Raw genomic sequence first — 21,472 nt, 5'->3', positions numbered from 1 at the left:
GAGTTATCACATTAAGAGATCCGACATCTGTCTGAAGCCATTAGAGTTTCAACAGCTTTTCAGAAGGATCACATTATAAACACTTTCCTCCCATGAACACTGGGAGAACAACGAGAAAGAAACAAGAAACACTGATCTATTCATGCACTAATGGAATCTTGTCTTTCATGGTATCTTGGCTTATGGCTGATTAAATGTGTTACGGCTCAGCAGAAAACAAAGAGTGTGTTTTAAGGATTCCACTGGAGGCGAGACCGAGACGTAGCGATGGCTTAAAGATTGTGGTTTTGTTTAAAGCTAAACATGAGGATATGGATGCATACTACGTTTGAAAGAGTCAATGTTGTAAAATCTCTGTTTTCTACATTTATAATACACTGACAACCACCAAAACACACAGGCGGGAAAGAGAAAGCCACATGATGAATAAAAGTTCATCACAAGTAGCTTTTCCACAAGCTGAGAGAAATATTAACATGTGCAGGTGCACAGTGTCACACACACAAATACAAAACACCATCGAGATAACACACACAACACTAACATAATACTATAAACATTAACCTAACAACACAAGATGCAACATAAAACCCCAATGTACATAACTGACAACAACAAAACTAAGATGATACATAATTAAGTGACTTAAACCTATTTAAATACAAACAAAACTAATCAAATGTAAAGTGTCACAATGCTACAAAATAATAATAATAACATACTGATGGTCCTAAAAAAATATTCATTTCTATAAAGCAAAATATAATTTTCATGATCTGCATTTGTAAATCACTCTGTGTACCTTAACCCTATAAGGCCTACTGTATCATATTTATCATTACTGTATCAACATGATCAAAACTTTGCTGAAAACACTGTTGCACACAATCTACACCATGCCTGATCTGATAGTTCATACTTTTTTGGCAAGTAAAAGGCATTTTAGTATAATTGTGAACCACGACCTGAAGGGACATGTTTTGCTGTGAAATCTTTACTGGTTTTTATAAAATAAACGTGATTCTTTAGTTTTGAGGAGAAATATGATCTAGATATTTTCAACAACTGTGAGATTCACTCAAGACTATGTCTACCATCATTTCCAAGCAGTCATATTTAGAAGTGGTCAGCTGTAAGTTTGCATATGTGTGTGTGTGTGTGTGTGTGTGTGTGTGTGTGTGTGTGTGTGTGTGTGTGTGTGTGTGTGTGTGTGTGTGTGTGTGTGTGTGTGTGTGTGAGAGAGAGAGAGAGTATATGCTGCTCTGCTGTTTAAAGCCTCTTCTGTGCTCATAGTATTTGCGTGTACATGAGTGTGTGTTTCTGGGCTCGAGGCCACAGTAAGAGCCTACACACACGTCCGCCACACACCCACCATCCAGCGGAAATGAGAACCATTCCGTCCAGCCACCAAAAAAAAAAAAACACACACATACACACACACACACACACTTCACAACAGACCCCACCCCACCAGAATGTACTTTCTATCCATCTTCCTGACTCGTCTCACTTTTTGGACACACACACACACACACACACACACACACACACACACACACACACACACACACACACACACGACAGCTGTACGGCTTTCACCAGAGTGGATAGAGACCAAACCCTCTTTGTGGTGAATGGTTAAGTAATAAAAAACAAATATAATTATTTCTTATATAATTGAACACAAATCAGCACATCCTTTAGGAACGAAATTAGAGTAAGAACTTCCTCCAAGAATCCACAAACAAACAAACAAACAAACCACACACACACACACACACACACACACACACACACACACACACACACACACACACACACACACACACACACACACACACACACACACACACACACACACACACACACACACACACACACACACACACACACACACACACACACACACACACACACACACAGGCGTTTTTTAGGAGTGTCTCCTCTTCCTAGTCTCTCGTTAAGGCCTGCTTCCTGTTCCGGCTCCTCCCACAAGAGAACGAGGCATGGAATAGCACTCATGGGGGCGAGAGAGGAGTGGAGGGGCGGACAGCCAAATAAACTTTCCTCCAGACACACTCTTTCATTCAGGACAGACCTGCAGCCGTCAGACCATGTCTCATATAACGCTCTGCTCTTTTAATGCTCGCAGCTGAGAGGAAGTCTGGCGACCTGAAAGACTAAGAGAGTCATTAACACACCTTCGACATATTTATTAATTGTGGCAGCCTGGCTGTAGTTGTTTTATGAAATAAACACATCAGTTCCGACTGAAATGGAACAACCGCAGATTTTTTTTCACAGAGGACACGCAAATTGATTCCAGGTGTTTAAAGACAATAACACAATTCCAGCCAGCATTGATAACTAACTTAAGATCACGCATATATGGACAGTCAATGCAACTGTGACTCAAACCTATTCCAGGACAGATGTTCAGTGGAGGATAATGGCTCATTTGGAAAATATTTGATATTCGAATTCCAATAAAAAATAAATAAAAAAAAGATTGAAACAATGACAGACAAAACAGCTCCGCTCTAAATCCTGAGCTGCCTCACTGTCTACTCCCTACATAGGCAGCATACTTAGCCAATGAAACACACGTGGCAGCAATTTCACACCTGATACAGAATGCTTTATTCATTAGACTTAAAGTGTCCCACCAGACGCGAGGTGATGCTGCAACATGCGATCTTTTCCATGTTAATCACAGATTCTGTCCAACGAGTGACAAGGGATTCTCTATTTTAGGGTGTCTTCACACTTGCAATTCAGTTCTCTGGTTCTTTTTGGCCGGACCCCCCTCAGATCTCAAAAATAAATTCAAACTGTGAACTCAAGGGTATTCTATGACAAGATTATATCAGTCATTCTGTATTTATTAATAATGTTAAAATGATGTAACATTTCTGAATTGTATTGTGTACTTATCCATTCGCTTGCTAATGCAGTGCATTTGCAGAGAGATTCGCCCATACACTCTTCTGACTGGTTGTGATTTTTTATTGACTTTGTCGGATCTCATAGTCGTGTCACATCTGGTGTGGACAGACAAATTGCTTGTTGCTGGAATCTTATCGTGTCTAGTTAAGACTAGTTTGATGTTCTCATGTTACTAAGCTATCTATGCCACGCTCTAAAAAGCAAAAATAAATAATAAAAAATAAGTGCGTTGTGAAGCATGACAAATGCATCTTGAAGCTCATGTGAGAAGTGACGTCCTCTGCACTTCCACTTATGTCAACCGATATATCGCAAAGGCCAATATATAGGCATTTTTAAATTATCACCATCGTTGATAAGGTTTGCTGTTTGTTTGTTAGAAGTCGTGCCATGGGCCACAAACAAAAAAGGTCGACCACTATTCATGTCAAGTGTACACTCGACCCTCTTGTGAATGTGTATTCGGCAATTGTTTATAGTTAAATAAGTGTTAAAATATTATTTTTTGTTATTGTTGTTGATGTTTTGTTTTGACAAACGGCTCCGCTTCAGAAGACATTGATTCATCCACTGGAGTCTCATGGATTACCATCATGATGGCTGCATGTGATTTTTGGAGTTTCAACATTCAGTTCATCTATTGACTTGCATTATATGAGTGAGATGTGAGATAGATTATTTTTCTAAAAATCATTGTGTTAATCAGAAGAAGGAAGTCACATGTGTCTCGGGTGGCATTACATTTTTTGGTGGAGCATCACTTTAATCTGCAGCCTAAACAGCCAGTGTACTAGTGTTTGGAACAGAACCTGCTTGTACATTTTTCGATAAAAAGCAAAAAGAGCACTCACTTTTTCAAAGGGTCGATCACAGTCTTCTGAATCTGATTGACCTGCAAAGACAGAAAAAAAAGAAAAAACATACACATTAGCTGAAAAAGATGAATCGCTAATAACTGAATGACAACCATCAAAATAAATTACATTGATGATTACGGTCGAACATAACAGAACAATCAAAATAAATAAATAACTGACATCCCAAAAACTTCTCAGTGAAGCTAATTGGCAACAGGATATGACATGACCCCCACGTTTAGAAGATCAACAGCTGACGCCCCTTCCCTATCAATGCGAAGCGCGTTTGGCGTTCAAATGAGAAGTACGAAGGAAAAGTTTGTGACGTTGTTTCTTTATTGTGCTCCTGGCCTGAGGAAATCAGCGAAAAAGACGTGAATATTAATCTAGCAGTGAATACAAAAGGCTGGAATCGTCGAGGGACGGCACATGAAAGCACAGCCCCGATTGGAGTTGAAAACCCTGAGAAGGGTGGGCCGCCGTACAAGATGAAAGTTCTTTGCAAACAAACATTTTTAACAATAACAGTTTATATTCCCCTCGTTCCTCCATGTGGTGTCAGGGCTGGAGAGGAGAAGAGAAGAGGAGGGGGAGGAAGAGGAGATGAGGGAAGGGGGGTGTTTGAGTTAAATGGGTGTAAACGAACGTCGCATTGCCGCCTCAAGCCCCAAACCAACAAAGTCTTAAAAGTTGCCACACAATTAAAATCTTAAACTTGCAAAACATCATTTACATTGCAGATCTGAGATGTCAATAGGATGTGGTTGGCTGACAGAATGCTAACCTAACCTGGCAAACAATGCAAGAAGAGAGCAAACAGGGAACGTTAAAGCAGAGCACAAGTTGACAGGCCCATCAGAGGGTTGTAGCTTATGGAGCTAATCAACAACTCACTCGCTATTGAGAGCAGAGTCAGTCACTGAGAGCAAATACAACTCGACCCCAGAACACGAGGATTCACTCAAGACGAGCTAGCCTTCTTTCAAAGTACTACTAGTCATAAATAGCCGTACACAAAAAGATAAAACAAAACTCAAATATAAGAATTCTGAGTGGTGGCAAGACAAATTGCCTAATTTATAAATAAATAAATGCATAAATAAATAGACCCAATTTACTTTCTTAATAAAAATGTCTGGTCTTAACATATTATTGCAAACTTTAACCCCTAACCTAAGTTTACAGTAATTTGATAAGACCAGACATATTTATTAAGAAAGAAAATAGTAAACTAATAATTATTTATTTATAGATGGCTTAAGGGTTCATGCACAACTACAACTAGCTATAAATAAATAATTAATTGACCCAATTTACGTTCTTATTACATATTTCTGGTTGTACACTATTGCTCAAATCAACCCTAAACCTAACAAATAAACAAATAAATAAATGTTTCTGGTTTTAAAATAAATTATTGTAAACTTATGATTAGCTGTAGTTGTGGGTTAACCCTAAAATAAATAAATAAAATGTACTTCTTAATGTATTATTGTAGACCATACACTTTATTGTAAATCCTAACAAAAACAACAACAACAAAAACAATCATAAATAAATAAATTCAGTGAAATAATTTTGATTTTGATTTTTAATCACTTGATTTTTATTTTCTGTACACATCACATATCTAATATTTCACCTCAAATATGCTTTTCATTGACAACTGTTGTATTCTTGGTAGGAAAGTATACTAACTTTATAAAGACCAAAATTGCTTGGTATGAGTTGAATGTGTGTAAAATCCGATAAATTATTTGAATGCAATAAATATTTAAATAATATCAGTTAAAAAAAAATGATAATGGATTTTATATTTTCAGGCATTTGAAAAGTAGCACATTTAAATGAAAGCATCTCTTTGTACTGTAACCGTCGTATTAATAAAACCTAAATAAACATTGACATCAGTTAGTTTTAATAAAGATCAACCTCTGTCATGAGTTCACCCGTACATGAAAAAACAACCAAATATAAATAAAACATTTCATTCAAGTGGATTTACTTCTCAGTTGACAAAGGCAATAGTACATAGAAGTGTAATGGAGAGATACAGTAGATGGTGGGAATGATGGGGAAGTTTATCCATATGATGAGAGAACAGCCTGAGGAAAGCACTCCAGTGAGAGTGTGTGTGTATGTGTGTGTGTGTGAATCAGGGGCCAGAGATCAACCGCACACACAATACATAACACCCAAAAATACATACAATGCATACAAACCCTGGAAAAATCGATATTCCTCCACACCATCATGGCTGCTAGTTATTAAACATTAAAGTCTCTAGAGCCTTAAAGCTGCTAAAACATGACTTAAAAATACCCAGTGAAGGCCTAAAAATGAAGCTACACTTATTATCATAACATTGTCCTGCCTATTTGTATCCACCCCGGGGCAATCCATCTTACCCTCGACTGAGAGCTAAGAAATCGGCTTAGTTATCTTTATATAACACAAATATGATTTGCTTGGCTACCGTGACAAAACCTCTCAATCTGAAGAACACGGGGAGTTTTTGCAGGTTTGCTATGTGATTCATGGAAGTCTTATTAACCATTCAAGCATCCTAAGGAGGGAAATTCACACCAGCACACTGCAAAATGCAGAGCTGAAAAATCAGCTGTGCTAACATCTCTATTCGCCCACGGATAGAGCGCCGCTCGCCTGCCAAGTGCCCATACAGTGGAGTATGAGAAAACGGTGCTCAGGCGAAGAGGAGAGCGCTGTAGAAAGCATTTGGCTTTGGTGAATCTGGCAGAGGGGTCAGCGGAGAGCAAGGATATTTGCATCAGGCTTCAATCTGCTATTTCTGAGATCTGCCGAGCTGCGGATTGCATTACAGCTAGAGGCACTCGTGGTGTATCTCACACTGGCGGGTTTGCATCCACGACGTGTTTGACTGATCAACTACTGTTGGCTTTGATTATTAGCTGACGGCAACCACATTAAAAAAATATGGAGTAAATTACTGTAAATGTCATCAGGACAACAAAAGAATATATTTGTATTATGTAAATGGGGGATCATGTTGATAGATAGATAAACAAAATAAGGTTTTAGGAACACAAAAGGTACAAAAAAGAAATCGTGAAATCAATCAATGCGATTTCTGTGTTGCAGATCTGAAGTCGCATGATAGCCGAGACTGAAATTTATGTCATTATTCACAGGTAATGTTCCTTTCTAGTGAGCTGTTAACAGGAGAACACTGAATCCGTGAATCAAACTAGAAAGCTGTATGAGTGAATGAATCACTAATTTGTGAGTATTGATCAGCCAGTTTATTAAAATGACCTGGTTGCATTGGTTGTGGAATTAACAGCTGACTGGAAGAAAGATTATCAGTGAATAACATCTTCAATTTTGGTCTGTTTCTCACACAAAGCTGCAATATAATTTCACTGGACTTGGAAAACAGAGAAAAAGTCAGATTAACTGCTTTTATGGTGATTTATAATGATTATGCTGCAATTTTTTTGTAGGTTATTGGTCACTATGAAGCAGTAATTTTTTTTTTTTTTTTTGGCACAGAAGAAAGTTTAGCTTAGCGTGAAGGATAAAAGTCAATGACAACAGCATTTTCCTTTTTGGGTAAACTAACCCTCTCAAGATTCTCATATGGAACAAATCAAGACATCTGAATGATTGATTGGGTAACATATCCAATCTTAGAACAGATAAGGTGTGATGCATCAAAAAAACAACAACAACAACAACAGTGTATTTTCCTTAAAAGCCATAATTAGCCTTCATTGTTCTACAGTTAAAGTCTGAAAATAATAAATAGCTGAGCTTTGAATGGTCAGCAGAATGTGTCAAAGTAGAAATCGTGCATCATGCTCAAAGCAAGCATTATAACATCATGTTATAAGTCTTCACGCTGGGAGCAGTGCTGCGGCTTGGCGTTTCACCCCATAGAGCTCAATGCATTGGGAATGTTGGCGCGAGTCACGTGAAGGACCCAGTTTCCAGGGCGGAGGGTGTAGGCGATAGACCAGAGAAGATGAGTGCTACTCTTCTGACATGCAGTCAGTGCTGAGTGTATCGCTTAAGGGCTCTCAATCACTTTCAAAAGAAAGGACTGAACTCCAATGTGGGGAAATGAGAGGGAAGAAAGACAACGATCAGTGTCAGCAGGAAACAGAAGATAGCAACGCAGAGATGGGACTCATTTGAAGATGCATGTGCACGCTGAGTGTGGAAGGGCGTGGGGTCTGCTGTGAGAAAAACTTACTCATACCCAATCTGCTGGAGGGAAGACAGAACGTACTTCTGCCAAAGTCAGAAACACAACTATTTTTCTCGGCCAAAAGTTGAAAATAAACACGGGTTAGAAGGTGTTGCAAGGCAGAAATGAAGTTGGTCTTTGGTTCATTTTTGAGATGTACAAAACAGAGATAAAGTTAAACATAGTTATTTGGGGGAGAGGGATTGCACAGGTGTTTGAAATATATACAGTCACATTTGCAAAATGTTGGTGAAATTATGCGGGCAAAAAAGGTTCAACGGTTCAAGGTTCAATGTATGAAGCACAGCTCACACCTAAGTCATTGTCAAACAAAGCAGAGTTCTACCGTCAACGTGGCAAATTCGTGTGTACAACTCGAACCCATTGCAAAATCTGGCTGGGGAAATCATTAGGCCTAACCCTCATGCAAAATTACATTGATTATTTCGCTGTGAAAATTTGCACACAACAGTAAATGTGACTGTGCAGCTAAAGACTCATTGTTCTAGTCTTGCTGTTTTTAAGCTTCTCACGCCATGAGCGCTGCGGTAAACTCTGGGCCATGTTAAGAACAATCTCTGAGGGTGGTTTGAAATAGTCTGCAATCATTTGGATGGATAACCATAGGTTGTAGGTTTAAACCCATAAAATGCTTGAGTCATCACCACTGTCCCCCAAAACATGACACTTAACCCTGAATGTTCTTAAAGGGGTACTATTATGCCCTTTTACGAAGTCTTGACTTTGTTTTTGGGGTGTACTAGAATATGCTTTCATACATTATTTTTCACATATTTAAAATGATGTTAACAAACAAGAGGATTTCATGCCCAGATTTTGCAAGCACAGGATGCTTCAGAGTGGTATTTTTTTACTTATTTATAATTTTCTTGTACATTTTAGATGCAACGTTATACACCATTTAATCATACTATTTGTCGGAAAACTATGGTTATACAAACAGTACTGTAATGTAACCGACTACTGCAGCAAGCCTAACTACATCCCTTTAGAGGCTCCTTAGAATGCGTTATTCATTTTCCGTTCATTTACGAATTCGGATTTAGGCTCCGGGCACATCCCTAGTTGAGAGAGTGTAAATGTGAGCTTTTTGGGGATGTGTGTGGACATTTTTTAAATGTTTTGTCTAATTTGATCATGCTTTTAGTTACCAATACAAGTGCAGTACTCTCAGTGCAGTACACACCAACATATTTTACCATAATGAAATCCAATCTGCAGAATTCCACTGATTTCCCCCCACAATTAGTACAGAAATATGGAAAGATAAAAAGTGTACAGATTCTGTGTGGGCCTAGAGGTGAGTAAGCCATATCTAGTGGTGGCAATATACGCTTAAAACATAAACATGTCTCACATTCACTTGCTTATTATGCAAATAAGTATCACTGCCTAATAAGAAGCAGCTTACAAAGCCCAAATTCTTCTGGTCGAAGTGGGGGCGGAGCATATGATATTTAAAGATGGAAAAAAGTAACTTTTTCCTCATTAAAAAGTTTTATATCCAATAAAATGAATAGTACTTAAGGAAAATGTTAGCTTACATGAGTCATATCATATATTTTACATGGAGCGGGTCGCTTTATGGCAGCATACATTTTGAGATCAGCTGAATATTAATCAGTACTGGACACTTCCGTTAATGAAATAAACATCACAGCGGACTGCAAATACTTACAAATGTATCGGTAACTGAAAATGTGTGTGTGATGCTGCATTCACATAACTAGGTGTCAGTATAAGCCTAATACATATTGGCCAAAAATAATAATGAGCAAAAATAATAATGAGCGCACCAAAGGTGTTTGATTAAGGTGTTAAACTCTGCTGGAAAACGGCCCTCCAGGATCGTAGTTTAAAGGGTCTGATATAGAATGAGGCTTGAATGGTATTTGAGAATATTTCACAGATGTGATTATTGGTTGGTAAGAGCCATATCAGCACTAGCCTGTCCCAAAAAAACAAAAACAAACAATGGAAATACGCCACAGACCCACGACTGGCATTTCCAATTCAGGCTAAAATAAAACTGTCAGCTGAACCAAGCACTTATTATCCATCGAAATAGCAGATTCAAAATACATTCTGAGATAAATTGAAATGACAAGATATCCAAAGCATTTATAATTTAACAATTCTTTTCATAAGATTCATAATTCAGATTAAGCATTTTTTAATTGATCATATCGGCTATCCTAAGCCCAGTCCTTTATTTTCCGCCAACTGTCACGCAGGTGTCGTGTAGGTGGTGACGGTATGCACCTTTAAGTGGGTTTGCCAGAGTGTTGCCAATTCCCGCAGAATTGGGATACTTTTAAGTTTTTTTAGTAATGTTTTTTCCGCGGGTTGATTTCCGCCCCAGTATGTACGATTCCAGCGCTCCAACCCCCCCAAAACACCCCTCAGATAAACAAATTAAGTGGAGAATTCGGCCTCCCGATGGAGAAAATCTTTTGAAAGCCCATTGGGCTACTTTTGTTGCACAGACCTGGCAACCCTGGTTTGCCAACCGCCATTAAAAGGAACAGAAGTGAATGTAGTGACTCGTTAGAACCAGTGATGTCTGTTGTAGCGTGCCACACAAGCACACTCAAGCTTCAATGTTAAGCGTGTTTGATGGGTACATTTGTATCACTCAAAAGTAATTTATTTAGGGTTAATTTTTATCTCCAATAAGACTGTCTGAACCGTTTTTGCCATTACACGTTGCTATGGGTTGGGTCTTGCTTCGGACTGACAGACTGGTATTCTGGCAAGGCAAGCTTCATGCTTTCTAACCATATTCATATATATTTTGTCTATTTCTCTGCTTATTGTACATATAAAATGCAAGAAGATTATATCAATAGTCCCATATTCATAATTGAGCACACAGTCTATTTAAAAGCTGTACCATTGTAGCAGATGTTTGCATTACCACGGTCTTATAAATAATGTAGGCATATAAATATAATTACTGTAACAATTGTTATGTTGGAATTATTCTGTACTGATAGATGCCCCCGCCCCCCACCAACTATCTTTTTATTCTGAGCCCCTACCCCTGCATACATTGGATTGGATTTTAATAACTTTAATGTAAGTGTGCACCAAGCATTAGGAAAATACAAGTATCGAATCAGGACTTGGTATTGGCAGATACTCAATGTTAAATGACTCGGATCGGGGGCACAAAAATCTTGATCGGGAAACATTGTTCTTTTTCAACGAAATCTCACCTTCTCCTGATTGAACGCATCCATTCTCTTCATGGCTGTATCCAGAGCGTTCATGGATTCAAGGAAAGCCTGATCCTGCTCACACAACGGATTACCCAACAAGTCTCCTGAGATCTTCACTCCTGCTTTAGACATTGCTGGAAAACAAATAAAACCAGTTAGCATTTATCCTAAAAACACAGGAATGGCCACAACAGCAGACAACATGTCTGAAGAGTCTATTTTCCCCCATCGGCGGGACTTCATGTCATCTACAAACAGAATAATGATTACTGGTTTAAAAAGATCAGCAGTCAATATCTGCAAAGGTGGCAAGTACTTAAGAGTGCTAAGCGGTTTTAAACATTCAAACATATGGCAAAATGGGACTCTTGTTTATTTGTACACTAAACCATGAATAACATAATATAATGATGATGATGATACTATTATTGTCATGGGGGTTGCAGAAATGATATAGCCTATTGTTATTATTATTATTATATTAATATATTATTATAATGATTATTTTTATGTTTACAAAATGAATGTGTATCATAGTTCTCAAATTTAAAATGGAAGACATCCATATTCACCATACAGGGACCGAAATGAAGAAACTTTCCCCTTCTTTCTTGACTTTGCCCCAATTATCTGAAGTAAATCAAGTCTTTCCTGTGTTTGGGCTGTGGGGTGTCGAGGGGTGGATGTTTTATCTGGCTTCCTGCCTCGTGTGCGTCTGATCTGGATTGACGCTGACGTGCTCATCTGATCAGCATTCTGATTTTAAGCAGCTCTGGCAAAGAAGGCGACGGACTGTAATTGGCGTTGGCACTATTGAGGCATCACTACACGATCAGAGCTCTTTAGTGAATATTCATCATCTCCGTCAACTCTCTAACGACCTCTTCCAACCTGCACGGAACGAAGTTGTGGAGCGGCGCTGGAAATCTTTGTTCTTTTTGTTGTTTTGCTTGGTATCTTACAGATTCGAAATATTTCTGACCTGCCAAATCGCATGGGAAGCATTTCAATATACTTTTGTTAAAGCTCCAGTAGGTCACTTTTGTAAACAAATATTTGTTAAAACTGTCATTATGTCCTGACAGTAGAATATGAGACAGATAATCGGTGAAAAAAATCAAGCTCCTCTCTGTGGTCCTATTGCCATTTGCAGAAATACACCGCTCCCGGTCAGAAACAACCAATCAGAGCCAGGAGGAATGTCTTAGCAGTGTCAATCACGCTCAATACCGTCGTTCGTGACTCTCCTGTTCGAACTCGTTGATCCAAATGAACAAATCTTTTTTCGAGTCATTTTGTTCATTCAACGAACGAAATGACTCGAAAAAAGATTTGCTCATTTTGATAAACGAGTTCGAACAGGATCACGAAACGTGCATCACAGAACAGAGCAAGGCGAGCATTTGTGCTTATAAAACTTAAAGTTTTGTATTTATTTTTGAAATGACCGATCGTTTCGCTAGATAAGAACCTTATTCATCGTCTGGTGTCGTTTATAGCCCTTTGAAGCTGCACTGAAACTGTCATTTGGTCCTCGAAACGTTTGTGTCCTATTGAAGTCCATTATATGGAGAAAAAGCCTGGAATGTTTTCATCAAAAAACTTAATTTCTTTTCGACTGAATAAAGAAAGACATGGACATCTTGGATGACATGGGGGTGAGTAAATTATAAGCAGAATTTTTTTTAAAGCGAACTAATCCTTTAACGTTATCTTACTAGCTTTTTATAACTTATAGAAAGATTGCAACGTTATAAAGTTACATGTATTGCAAAATACATAATGATTTGAGGACCAAGTTTGTAGTCAAAGTATGGGCAGGACATAGTCAATGTAAAGCATATTGTTGATGTTTCGTCCCTATTAGTGAATGTTCCATAACTGTTTATAATCCGCCGTCATCGGTGGTCCTGCTTACTAGCCTGTGCGTTCACGGCAGGCTCCGCTGTGGGGGAGGAGCTGTGGGGGAGGAGCTGTGGAGGGAGGAGCTGTGGAGGGAGGAGCTGTGGGGGAGGAGCTGTGGAGGGAGGGCTGTAGCGCAGCAGAGAGCAAGGGGGTTCGACCTGTAAGTTGTGCTTGTTCAAATTTTCAGGCTAAGTCAACATTTTCTCAAAACTCCCTACTGCAGCTTTAACTTATAGACAAAAGGTCATTGTCTGTTGATACGTAGCATGCACATACACCTCTGATGTACCTCCATGTGGTGAAGGACTGATGAAGCAAGTGTAACTGAGCAGTGTGGCACACATTATGTGTTACACACTGTAACCTGACAAATGAGTTTCCTTTATAGCACAAAAATCTAAAGAGAGACAATTATCCTCATGCTTCATTTCCATCTGATTGACATTCAGCAAAAATGTGGTTCCTTGTCATAGCTAGGCCTGCACAGAGTTGGGATTCAACAGAAAACTTTGAGTTCTATTAGAATTATGTGGAAATCGGCAATCACCTCTTGACCTTTACATGTTCATTATTAAATATGTCGGCACGTTCCAAGGAATGTTTCAGGTTCAAAACAGGCATTTGTTGCATTATACAGTCTGCCTGATTAATTCAGAAACACTCAAATTGTTTCCAAAGTATAGCCACGGGGCTTAAACATTAGACAAGTCTGTAATAGACAAGGCCTTGCCTATGTAAAGTTTCATTGTCATGACAACATAAAAATCATAAACACACACACACACACACACACACACACACACACACACACACACACACACACACACACACACACACACACACACACACACACACACACACACCAAATCATTTGCCCCGATTTGCAGTCTGGACGCGCCAGCGTTAGCTACCGAAATTCTGCAGGCTGGCTCTGACTTCCAGAAATTCATAGTGTGTGATGGGTACAGATTATTTAGCTTTAGACTATGATTCCATATTAATCATGTTTGATATTTTGAGCTGATTATAGAACACATATTGATATCATTTGTCATTAATCTCCTAGCAACAATGTGCACATTTTCATGAGAGTTTCTTGTGTTTGAAATGACTTGAAAGTCTAGAAGTTTGTGATCCTCAGTTGTGAAGTGTATGATGTCCAGTTTCACCAGAAGCTAATCTAAAAAGAAAAATGTGGGTTTTCTTTTTACACAGGGTATCTTCAGAGTGTTTAAAACCAAACTGAAGACTGTTTAAGACCTGCACAAATAAAAATAATACCATGTCTCTACAGTCAAACCCATACAATTTCAATCTGGGTTTACTGAATCCAAGACATCCCTTTAATAATGCTATCAGATGCTGAAGTGTAATACTGTAATACATCTTTTAACATTTTTTATTAATGTTCACTGAATTCTACAAATACCTGTCAATATCAGAGCAGAAAATACAAAAGTGAAATAGATTCAGTACGGTTCAATACGGTTCAGTGCAAGTCTAGTGTTGATGAAAGCTTATATTGACTTTAAAATTGTACACAATGGTAAGATTTCCTTTCTTTATGACCAGTAAAAGCAATTATATGAGTGGAGAGGAGTTATATTTAGATAAGTCAACATTAGCAAACAGGGAATCAACACAATAACAAACCTAAATCAGCCTCTGTGCTTTTCCTCATGTCTTTATGCAGCTTCTTGGTCTGTTCTTCCAACCTAAAAAAAAATATTAAGAACATGAATATTTTTTTCAAGTTTTTTTCCTTCCATTTTTAAGAAAATTCAGCAAGAACACATTGGTCAAAAGTGTGGGGGGCCTAGTGAACACTACATTATGGGGACAAAATGTCCCCACAAAGATGGCAAAATTCGAAATCTTCGACCTTGTGGGGACATTTTTGGTCCCTATGAGGAAAACTCTTAAAAACGTATAAATCATACTAAATTATGTTTTTTGAAAATGTAAAAATGCAGAAAGTTCTCTATGATGATGGGTAGGTTTTAGGGGTAGGGTTAGTGTAAGGGAAGAAAATATACAGTTTGTACCATATAAAAATCATTCATGTTCATGGAATGACCCCATAAAACATGAAAACACAACGTGTGTGTAGATATTTATATTTACACACACACATAGATACAAACACATTATATACGTTCATACATACATTTACATACACACACACACAATTACAAACACACACACACAACCATTCAAAAGTATATTTATTTATTTATTATGAGTGCTTGTCTGTACAAAACTAAGGTGTAACACAATTCTAGGTGGTTGCTAGGGCATTGCTTTGCAGGAGTTAAGGTGTTCTGGCGGAGGCCAGAGTCAAAAAAGCCAAAAAGCCAAAAAAGATGTTCACATCCCTTCTTCAACATAAGCCTACGGGGCTTTATAAAGCAAATAAGCAGCACAACTCTCCTTGACAAAAAGCACAAATAAAAGGTATTTCAGGTATCATTTAGGTGTATCTGCAGCAGAAATGATCACCACTACCTGCAAAACATTTTTTTCCGCAATGACTCATTTCTATCTGATCATATTACAGTATTAAATGCTCATATCATACTTAAATCAGAGATTAAACAACCGGATCTATTTTAATCCGCTCATCTGCGAGTATCCATTCATGTTTCTGTACGACAGTAACATTTCCTGAGAGGCAGAAGAGATCATTCACAGGGTCTTTCACAGTGTTGATCCATTCACACCCACTGGGGGTGTTAACAACTGCAATTACCGCACTATTGCATCCGACTCGCGCTCGCGTGAGTGTGTGTTAGCGGCGGTGATTGGGGAGCTGTTCATTATAATCAATTAGATGGAAAATTAGACACGGACTGGGGGACTCCCCTGAGGCACCTCACACTGCACTTATTACAGCAATTAAGAAAACCGGAGAACAGGGGAAACGTTTCTGAAATTGTGAATTTTTTTTGTTTTGTTTTTGGCTCTACAAAGAAAATGAAGGTGGACAACCTTCATTTACAAAAAAGTGGGAAAGTATATCACCTTTATATCAGGATGCAGATTTTTTTTTTTTTTTAAACAACAATTGAAGAGATAAAGAGGAGGAGGAGGTGGGAATCACGGTTAACTGGCAAGAAATGAAATGAAAGACTCTTAACAAGACAAGATAAAGGGGCCATTACAGTAGGTGCTAATAGAGTAGCATTGGCCCAGCTGCTCCAGACGGCTGTCATGCGAACACGCTAGCAGCACGCCTCCTCCTCACACGTGAATGGCATTTAGAGTCAGCGCAGGTTACAAGCCAACACATTAGCACCAAACCCCCACATTCTGACGAATGAATACGGGGGGTAGACGGAGGAGAAAAGATAAGAAAAGACTACATGCAAGTCCTACTGGCACAATGTGTGAATTTCCATGCCAAAATGTGCGGCGACAAGTTAGTAAAGAAGGTGAGCCCCTCATTTTACTATAGTAAAGGATATTAAAAGGCTCAAACCATTAGGTTTTTAACCTAAAAATAAAAACTCTGCATCATGTCGTACCAAACCCATAAGACTTCCGTTCATTTTCGAAAGACAAATGAACATATTTTTAACGAACCCTGAGTTTTTTGCCCATCAATCGAGTCCATCTACCCAACATTTTAATACTCGAAAAAGCTAATAAACACCGTAAAATGAATCCATATGAATCAACAAATGAACACAAAGACCACATAATATGGCTTTAAAAAATAGTATTAAGGACTACTTTTATGCATTCGGAGGTCCGTTTCACGTTTTTTTTTTAATTTTATTTTATTGTATGGGTAGGGTAAGGTTTAGGGTTGGGGTAAGGTTTTAGCTGTAATTATCATAGGTCTGCATTTGATCGTATAATTTATTTATGTTTCATTAATAGCTGTTATTTCATACTTCATGAGATTAGAAAGCAATATAACTTAGCCTAACAAACATTTTATAAATAAAACATAAAATAAAAGTACTTGAAAAGATCCACACTTGTTTCTCTGCAGGAGGCGTAACTGAAATGTTTGGTCTTCCTTTATTGTAATTGCATGGAAAACAGCAACCAGCACAATCTACAAAATTGCTCCTTTTGTTTTCCATAGAATAAAGGGGATACAGGTTTGGAAAGACGTGAGGGTTAGTACATTTAAAACTAAATCTGATGAACGAAACATGTTTAATGTCGTGCTCTGGGAAGTGCACCCCCCAAAAAGAGGTCCACAAAAGAGTTTCATGAAGACAACGGGCATCACGTTCTCTGGGTGTGTTTTATTACGTAATGTGAGGTATTCTGATAGCAATCAAACCAAAGGAGCGGCCCTCTCAGACAAGAGTTCAGGCCCCTACATGTCCGTGCCCACACCACAAGTGCTTGTGTATAAGTGATCTATGGTTTGTACTGACTGAGACTCCACCCACACAAACGAAACTAAGGCGACATGGTTAGGTGAGGCGCTAGTAAGCACATACATCTCTACAGACGACCTCCAACCTGATTCAACAAGAAAAGGGATATGATAAGCATACAAAAGAAAGCTGTCAAAAACGTTTGCTCCTTAAAACTACTCAATTGCTCCATACTGGGGTGAATATCACAAAAATATGTCCAGATCTCATTGCCCCCCACAAATGTATATAATAGATTACATAGACATTATTTTCATATGAATTAAACACTCAAATTCAGATTACTATAATGTTTCATACATTTTAAATTTTTCCAATTTTCAATGAAAACTTTCAATTCTCAATGTAATTTTTTATGGATATTAATGTTAATTAAAAAAAATAATGAAAAAACAATGTTTTTATGTTGTTTATTTAATAAATACTTCAGACTTTTATTTGTACTTTTTTTTTGGAAAAGATTGTCTTAAAATATAGGCTTCAATTTCTTTACTAAAAATATTTTTCTTTTTTAATTTTGGGATGAAAAATTGAGAGGTTTTGTGAGATTTACACCTTCACATTAATCAGAATTTATGGATTACATGGTCTATACAGTCTGGCCAGGAAAGTCACTGTAGATACAGGTCTATGCATGAAAATACATATGGATTAAGGCTGGAGGCATTTTCGTCAGCCTCTCATTTAGAGCACTGAGAACGCGGTTAGCATACTTTCATTGTGTCATGTACAAGAATCACTTATCTTCTGTCATGATTGGGGAGAAACAAATAATGCATCAGGGTCTCGTCACCAATGTAGCAATCCTTTGGAAAACCTAGACTGGCGCCATGGTTTTGATCAAATCAAAAGGTTTCAGATCCAATGTCGATCTATTTTTAAAATCGACGTACTACTTTTGTTCGTTTTTGTTGGGAAAACATATATTTGAGTGCTTGCTGCACTCGAGCTAATGATACTCTGAAACATCCAAAGCTCTGTGGGCAACAGAACACATAGAAGAAAAAGGGAAAGAAAAACAACATTGGACATGTCAACTTACTTTTGGAGCTTCTCATATTCCCGCTCAAAGTCCCTTTCAACCTGTGGAGAAAATGTAGAGAGATATGAGAGTGGAACGAGAAGAATGGATAGAAAGATCTCTTTAAAAAAGTGTGTGGGCAAACTAGTGCTCTAGTTTTATACAAGCTCTCTTGGGTGTGTAATCACAAAAACAGGATCTACATGGCTGCAGAACCTGAAAGTAAGACAAGAGCATAAAAGCCAATAGATGTATGCAAGAAGAAAAAAGTGAGTTGGATATCAGTTTGGGACCTTTTAGCTATTAGGCGAGATCTCTGAAGAACGCCAACTAGATCAAATTAAAAAAAAAAAAGATTAAGAAAACAGAACAAGCTAAATCTTTCATTTGGAAATCAGCAGTTTCAGGAGGTCCTGTAATTATTGCAGTGCCCTTCTGTTGCCACATTAGTTTGTGTCCATGCCACCCTACCGCTGTGTGTAGGGGGTTAATGATGCCATAATTGCAGCAGTAGGGGTTCCTGTCCTGTGGTTCGGTGGGCAAAGCCTGTAAATAAACAATATTTGGAAAGGCAGGCAGTCGGTACCCCGTTTAGAGCTGCGTGTCCGGCCTGTGGCCTGCCCACTCATGGGTGACCATGGAAGTGTGGTGTAACAGGAAAGGAGGCGAGTTAGGGAATGAGGTGATGAGGGGAAAATAAGAAAAAAGAAAAAAAAAGATGTTGATTGACCTCTCAAAAATGAGGAAGAGATCAGGACGCCCACTTACGGACACACAAGTGTACGGTGTCCACAACATAGAAGCACTTATGAACTCACAGTTGATCTATTCAAACAATGACTCAAACTCTAACCACAGCACTGGAGTCAAATGGACTAGAAAATGTGAGTGGCACGTGCCTGAGAAAACTGGTCGTCGCGATGGTACAGTGTTGCAGGGTGTTTGCATACTGGCCCAAGTCAAAAGATCACACCCCATAGGGCTGCACGATATTGGAAAAAACTGACAACATTTTGTTTTTCTGCAATATATATATATGTATATATATTGCAATTTCCCCAGATGAATTGAATAGCTCTATTTGGGAAAGAATGAATCATTCTAGAATGATTAGGGTGATTTTGTAGTGAGTTAATCTGCATAAAAATAACAAACAAATTACAAGCATAGATAAATATAATAGAACAAAGATACAAATAAAATAAACAGTGATTTAGGTTTTTCAGGTAAGTAATTCATCATGACAAGTATTCAGATACAGAAATTGAATAATCAAATGTAAAATAACTTTGCATTGTCTTCGCTGCATTTAATCTTTGTTAAGTTTTGTTGTATTATTAAAATAAATGACAGACAGCAGTGGGAATTTTAGGCTTCTGTCACTTTAAGAGCTAATGCACGGATCCAATGATACACGTCCATTTTCTTTCTCAACTGTTTATGTTCACGTGAGCCATAAACGAGTGTGTTTATGAGGATGCTATCCGAGATGGGAATTTTGACATCATTTTGCGTGCATGTGTCCGTTCAAGCACAAAAAGGGAACAGAATTCGGTGTTTGGATGCTGTGCGTGGCTCTGTATGTGTGCACGGAAAATAGCGCACGGGTTCCCGAATTGACTTCTTTTCCATGTCTTCTTGCATTCAAATGGTTTAAAATCATTTGAATGTTTAAACTGACAGGACCTAAAAAATATAATGGTTAAACTTTGCATTTGACCCCCTGAACCACGTGTATTTCGAACCGTGGGGCATGGTCCGTACAGATCACATATCAACTACAATCCCTACTTGATATCGCACATGGTCATCTCTGATGTGCACATCGCAATATCCATGCTAAAACCATATATTGTGCAGCCCTGCCCTTCAGTCTCCAATGATATTCTGGATATTCTGATATTCTATAGATATAGCAAACACTATAAAGTGCAACAGTCCGGAAGCAAAAAAAAGAGGAATGACTAAGGAAAAAAACTTCCAGAACCAAAGCTGGAGTTAAAAAAATGAATAGGTCAAAGCACAGTTGCATTCTATCCACCTTATTTTGCTGTGAATGCAGAAAACACAGTGCAGTAAAATGTAAAACTATTCGAGCTACAAATATATATTATATATTTAATATATCAAAATAATATGATAGGAATACCAGTTTACATCTAAAAAGCTCTTTTGTAGAGCTGATAATTAACTACATGCAGTTGACACCGGAAGCGTTGCACATTCAAGTTACTAATGGCTCTCTGCTCTAGCGTTAAAAATTAAAAAAAGGTTCCCAATATACATTCTACTGACTATGATTAAACATGTCAATTTATTCTACTAACCCTCCCTAATAGTCTACTAATACTTAATGAGTTAGTTGACATGTAGCTGCAAAGTTACTTGTAGTTAGTTGAATGACTAAAGTGGACCATCAAAACAAAGTGTAAACATTGACACGATTCTGCTTTGTATTTTTGTATTCCGTTTTGTATAATGATTGAAAACCGTAATTATTTTTTCAATTCCATTTTGTGGCACAGAAATCACAGAAAACGGGAAAAAGAACAGGAACATCCTGTGGATTTCTTACCGTTTTTGAAACAATCTGTTTCCTTGGTTGTCCGATTTTGAATGGAATCCTAGGAAAACAGAAATGCACAATTATAAGGTACATTTCAAAGAAGGCTGATTTTGATGACTAAAAACAAAACCCCTACTTAAGTGGTCATAAGGTCATAGTATTTCATAGACAATTTTGATGTTCACTATGAAAACCCCAAAGGCAAATCAAATCTTTTCATATGGGCCACATAAATCCATCAAAGGCGGATGTGTGTAATTAGAAGTGGCTGTCGCCGCTGCCACAAGTCTTCCTGTGGTCTGCCTTATGT

The 21,472-nt window shown here is 38.0% G+C and overlaps 1 protein-coding gene across 1 annotated transcript in view; it reads right to left on the bottom strand.

The window, feature by feature from the left end:
- The window catches only part of bin3 (bridging integrator 3), a 68,415-nt gene that overhangs the window by 25,999 nt on the left and 20,944 nt on the right, over positions 1-21,472 (bottom strand). The window contains exons 2-6 of the mRNA XM_077223718.1: positions 21,172-21,220; positions 18,618-18,658; positions 14,832-14,893; positions 11,271-11,407; positions 3,798-3,838 (exon numbers count right to left, since the gene is read on the bottom strand). Coding sequence (XP_077079833.1) covers positions 3,798-3,838; positions 11,271-11,407; positions 14,832-14,893; positions 18,618-18,658; positions 21,172-21,220 — 330 coding nt within the window. The remainder of the gene's footprint in view (positions 1-3,797; positions 3,839-11,270; positions 11,408-14,831; positions 14,894-18,617; positions 18,659-21,171; positions 21,221-21,472) is intronic.

This window comes from Siphateles boraxobius, unplaced genomic scaffold, assembly GCF_051911475.1.
Source record: "Siphateles boraxobius isolate OS27281-9 unplaced genomic scaffold, OSU_SipBor_1 9, whole genome shotgun sequence".
NCBI classification, from domain to species: domain Eukaryota; kingdom Metazoa; phylum Chordata; class Actinopteri; order Cypriniformes; family Leuciscidae; genus Siphateles; species Siphateles boraxobius.
The sequence above is the reverse complement of the archived record's forward strand: the minus strand, read 5'-3'. Positions and strand labels throughout refer to the sequence as shown.